Raw genomic sequence first — 5617 nt, forward strand, 5'->3', positions numbered from 1 at the left:
TAAATCATCCTGCTAAATATGGGTCTTTTTTTTGTTGCCCTTCATTTGGGGTGGTCTTTAATTTTTGTCCTTCAAATTAGTGGTCTTTAAGTTTTGTCCTTCGCCTAACACCCCGAAGTTGTGGGTTCGAATTCCAGCTCAACAAAAAAAAAAAAAATCACAAGGCAAAACTTTTGCAAATCTAGCCATCGGCAGAATTTGCATGGACAGAAATTCTGCCTGTGCCCATGCAAATTCTGCCTTAAGGCAAAATTTCTATCTGAAGGGCAACATTTAAAGACCACCATTTTGAGGGATAAAAATTAAAGACCATCCCCAGCGAAGGACAATCCTGCAAATTGGCCAATATGGCTAATGTGCACTTGCCCCAGCAAATACTTGTAGGCCCAATGACTAAACCTCTGCCCACAGTATCCATCCTTAATCAAACCCAGCCCAATTATAAAAAAAAAAAAAAAAAAAAAAGCAACTCATCAAATCTACAACCAAAATTCTGTCCCTCAATTGAGTGGCTATGAGCCTACGACCATATTCTTGTCAAGAAAGCAAATGTAGAATGGCGTCCGAAGATGGAGATTCCATTAGTAAAGCTACCTTATCTATACACATTGAACACATACACTTGTCAAAAAAAAACAACAATAAATTTGGGGAATTTTTCTTGGACAGTGTTTCGAAAACATTCTCTCTACCTCTCTGCATTAGGTTTGGGTACACACTACGCTCTTCACATCTCATTTGTAAAATTACAATGGGTATGTCCTTGTAATAAATTTTGAGTATTGATTATGCAGTCCACTTCAGTTACCCCATGGCAAACTTGCTTCTATTACATTCCTAACAAATTTTCCTCCAACCACTCCCTTCATTTGCACAACAAAAAAACACTTGTTTTTTCCTCACTTTTTTCACACAGTAATACACACAGTTGTTTCCAAGAACAAGAAAAGCATAACAACAATTCACACCCAGATAGACAAAAACATATATTTTTGCAAGAAATGTATTCTTCTATTGAAAATGAGAAACCCCATAACAGAAAAGATGACGTGGAGCAGGAAGTTGCAGACTCTTCAGGTAAACCCAATAGCTTTTGCTCGTACTCTGTATATGTATTACTTCATTCGTCTCAATTTATGTGACACAGTTGGAATTTCAAGAGTCAACCAAGTTTGTCTTTGATCGGAATTTCTTTATATGTCTTTTTTATAGTACTTTTTACGTAATTTTATATATAAAAAAAAAAAAAACTTTAAACTTCTATGTCCGAATTCACTGTCAAAATTTATAAGTTTGAATTTCGGAATTCCAACTGTGCCACGTAAATTGCGACAGAAGGAGTAAAAATTCCATTAAAACTTTATAAATATTTGATTGTGAATCCAGTTATCATTGTAAATTAATTGAAGATTACTGTACGAACCCATAAACTTCAAATCCTGAATCCGCCTCGGGTTGCAGTGACCACTCATTCAAGCATTCGATTTAAAACTTTATAAATATTTGATTGTGAATCCAGTTGTCATTGTAAATTAATTGATGATTACTGTAGGAACTCATAAACTTCAAATCTTGGATCCGCCTCGGGTTGCAGTGACCACTCATTCAAGCATTCGATCGAACAGTTGGTGGGCAAGAATTAAAGCTGCATTGGGGCAGAGGATTAACATGGAGGGAATTTCTTTTTCTATAGGGATTTTCTATAAACACAAGCATTTAGCAATCCCACATGTGTTTGTGCAAGATATAAGGTATATCGATTGGGTTGAGCTGAAGAATAGGGGATTCGAAGGCGTAGTTTTCGACAAGGATAATACTATAACTGTTCCTTATTCTTTGAATTTGTGGTCTTCTCTTGCTTCATCAATGGAACAGTGTAAATCTTTGTTTGGCAACAATATTGCAGTTTTTAGCAACTCTGCAGGTATTGTCACTAGGAATTTGTGTTTGGTTTCATGTTTTTTCTTGTAAATTTAAGGGATTTTTACACCAAAATAATAGCCGAAAAAATGTATATTTTTTTTCGTATATTAATGTATATATACATATAATTTATGTTGTTCGGACTCTTCAAAAGTGTTGATGGGTTTGTGTCGGATCCTCCAAAATTAGTGCATTTTAAGGGATTTTTTATACTGTATAGGCACCTACCAAAATAATAGCCGGAAAATGTATATTGTCTGTATATTAATGTATATATACATATAATACATGTTGCTCGAACACCTCAACGTGGATGGGTGCGTGTCCGATCCTCCAAAATTAGTGCATTTTTGGAGAATGGGACACGGGTACGGAAACATTGTTGGAGGATCCAATACGGGTACGGCAACATTTTTGGAGAGTCTTAGCAACATAGCATATGATATACATGTACTTTATACATAACTGGTGTATATTTTTTGTATATTAATGTGTATATACAGATAGTTTATGTTGCTCGGACCCCTCAAAGATGGGTGCGTGTCGGATCCTTCCGAATTAGTGCATTTCTGGAGGATCTGACACAGGTGTGGCAACATGTTTGGAAAGTCCCAGCAACATAGCATGTAATATACATACTGTATACATAAACTAGGGTATATTTTTTGTACATATGGCTAGTGGTTGTAATTATTTTGGCTTGCGGTCAAATGTGTAATTCTCCCTTAATATTAAGGTGTCTTTTTTTTCCTGCAGAACTGAGTGTTTGGTGATTTGGGAATTTGTAGGACTAGCTGAATATGACCCTGATGATAGAAAAGCTCAAATTGTTGAGCGCTCCATCGGAATTAAAGTCATTAGGCACAGTAAGTTGTTTCTCTTTATGCCTATGCTATTTGGTGCACCTGCGCAGAGGCGGATCCACAATTTGAAGTTTATAGGTTCCTATAGTGACTTCAAGTTAATACATGATAATAATTGGGTTCACGTTCAAATATTTATAAATATTTAGTGGATATTTTAATCATATGCAGGGTTTGAGCAAAAGCTACTTGGTTCCCGTGAACCCACACATAGCACTATGGATCCGCCACTGCACTTGCGTTCCACTTTTGTATGACTCTGTTTGACTAGAACATAAATTAAGATGTTAGTTTACTTTATGTGTTATATTACCAACGTTGGAAGAAAATATTGGTTAAAAAGTTGGTTTACTAGAGAAAGCACCATATCAAAGTTTAAAGTATGAGGAGTTACATAAATTTGAATTCGTGAAAGTTTCAAAAATTGTATAGAATAATATTATTAGCTGAATCGGGTCAAACAGGTGTTTAATATAAACTTTGATAGGGAGTATAATTCTCAAATTTCTTATGCAATTTGTATATGCTGATTCTTTAACACTTAAATATAGGGTTGAAGAAGCCAGCCGGAACAGCTGAAGAAATTGAAAGGCAATTCGGTTGCGAATCCTCGAGACTTATTATGGTACAAGTGGTTCTTCTTTCTTTTTTGGTTCTTTTTAGGTTTCTCCATCCTTTTCTCATTTAGTGTCTTTGCAGGTGGGTGATCGGCCCTTCACAGATATAGTTTATGGAAACAGAAATGGTTTTCTTACTATTTTGACAGCACCATTAAGTCTCTCACAGGAGCCATTTATTGTGAAGCAGGTTAGGTTTCTCAAATTTGCCTTCTCTGATGCGCCTAAAACTTTTGATTCATTCTAAACGAATTACCTATTTCTATGTTTTCACTCATTTTTGGACCTTCTCCATTTTGATAAATGATTTCCGGACCTTATTAAGTTGTAGATACGCATTATATGTAGTCAAATTCCCTGCGTTGTGGTAATAACTTTAGGTTGCGTTTACATGGAGCTAGCAACTCGAGAGTTGTCAGCTGATTTTTGTACTGCTGAGCCCCGATGAGGCTTCTTAGCCTTTTTCTCTTTTTGTGCTCTGACTCAGCCAGATATCAATAAGACTTCTAACTGGTCCCAGTTTAGTCGTCTACTAATGGCTGCTCTTTACTGGATTTCATCTCTGAGTTAAACCCGTTATAGTGACTGTAGAGAAGATTTCTCATTGTACTATACTTGAAAATCTCAGGTAAGTCAACACTTTCCTTACAGTGAACTTGTAGCATTCTCATTTCTCAAGCAAAGAGAAATTTGTCGTCAAAACCAATCTTCTGATGCTTAAGACGGTTTTAGCATCTTGCTGTTAATTGATACATCAATTCTATATCACCCATTTGCTTCAAGCTGCCTTTCATTGAATAGAATTGGTATGCTGAAAGAAGGAAACACTAAAAAAGCATCTTGGCAGTTGGCACCAACTTTGGTAAGGGGTGGATGCAGCTATTTAGCTGCGGGTTGATTTGAACCCAGTACTTTCGACGCGGAACATAAATTTATGTATAAAGCTCCACGAAAATTACAATAAATAGTAGATCTGAACGCATAACTTTTAAAATACAATGGGTTCAGTGCTATGAATCTTATAGGTTAAACCCATAGAGTTTAAATTCTGGATTAATGTTAACTTTTGCTTCTACTTAATTCAGACCAATGTCTTCACATCCTTTCTTTTTGGTCCTTGCATTTTAAGCCTAAGTTACTCGGACTCTTCGAAAGTGTTGCCGCACCCGTGTCAGATCCTCCAAAAATACACTACTTTTGAAGGATCCGACACACACCCGACGACATTTTAGGCGAGTCCGAGTAACTTAGTTTTAAGCTTTTAGTTTTCGTGGGAAGTTTCTAATTATAGAAGCAAACTGTTTGCAGGTCCGAAAACTGGAAATGGCCCTTTTAAACCGATGGTCTAGAAAAGGGGTAAAACCAATCAGTCACAGGCTTCTTCCTGATTGCCGGCAGTGTGTAAAGGACGAACTACTATAATCTTTAGGGATTCTTTTTTTTTTTTTTGTGAAGGTAGAAAAATATTTGTTGAGCAGCCATCTTTATTAGTGCCACTAGTTATTGTACAGGAAAGTCTTGTGTGATTTTTACTGGGATATATGAGTAACAACATCTACACAATTCAAAAGTTGCTAATGGAATCTGATAAGAAGACAAAATCAGGGTGGATGTACGGTATAAGCTATGGGTTCACCCGAAGACAGTAGCTTTGGCTCTGATCCTGTATATATGTTAAAGAATCTAGTAATATCATATTTCGAACCTCGTTAACTTCAATTGTCAGTAGTGTTCAATTAATTGCATGGTTTGGCCTTCAAATGGTCTGGTCTTTAATTTGTTCCCTTCAAATGGACTGGCTTTAATGTTTGTTCTTTAAAATCGAACTTATGCTTAGCGGGGCATAAGGGGCACTGACATAACTTGTGGATATTATGATGCATAACTTATGCTCCTCTAGGCGTGAATTCGATTTTGAAGGACAAAAATTAAAGGCCAGCACAAAATAGGGTCAAAAGTGCAAATGACCCAGTAGCGTTCAGTGGCATTCCAAACTAAGTTCAAATCATGAACATTTTTTTGCGCGGATTGCCCTTCTTTTGGGATGGTCTTTAAATTTTGCCCCTCATATTTGTGGTCTTTAAATTATGCCCCTCATATTGCTGGTCTTTAATTTTTGCCCTTCGCGTTCCAACCCTGAGCGTTCACGCAGAAATCATGAGGTTCTGGGTTCGAACCCCCGCTCAAGCATAAATTTAAAAAAAAAATTGCAGG

The 5617-nt window shown here is 36.5% G+C and overlaps 1 protein-coding gene across 1 annotated transcript; it reads left to right on the plus strand.

The window, feature by feature from the left end:
* Positions 1–494: 494 nt before the first annotated feature.
* On the plus strand, positions 495–5122 carry LOC132636564 (phosphatidylglycerophosphate phosphatase 1, chloroplastic/mitochondrial-like). Its single transcript, XM_060353489.1, has 6 exons — positions 495–1077; positions 1553–1924; positions 2712–2789; positions 3338–3411; positions 3486–3593; positions 4712–5122. The coding sequence occupies exons 1-6, from the start codon at positions 789–791 to the stop codon at positions 4823–4825; spliced, it is 1035 nt and encodes a 344-aa protein (XP_060209472.1). The 5' UTR covers positions 495–788; the 3' UTR covers positions 4826–5122.
* Positions 5123–5617: the final 495 nt, after the last annotated feature.

The sequence above is a fragment of the Lycium barbarum genome, chromosome 4, assembly GCF_019175385.1.
Source record: "Lycium barbarum isolate Lr01 chromosome 4, ASM1917538v2, whole genome shotgun sequence".
NCBI classification, from domain to species: domain Eukaryota; kingdom Viridiplantae; phylum Streptophyta; class Magnoliopsida; order Solanales; family Solanaceae; genus Lycium; species Lycium barbarum.

Bases quoted from the DNA above. Each gene is read 5' to 3' on its own strand.
- LOC132636564 (XM_060353489.1), top strand. From the start codon at position 789: ATGCAGTCCACTTCAGTTACCCCATGGCAAACTTGCTTCTATTACATT. The intron at 1,078-1,552 runs GTAAACCCAATA...TGATTACTGTAG, and splicing joins GGAAGTTGCAGACTCTTCAG to GAACTCATAAACTTCAAATC. The intron at 3,412-3,485 runs GTACAAGTGGTT...GTGTCTTTGCAG, and splicing joins AATCCTCGAGACTTATTATG to GTGGGTGATCGGCCCTTCAC.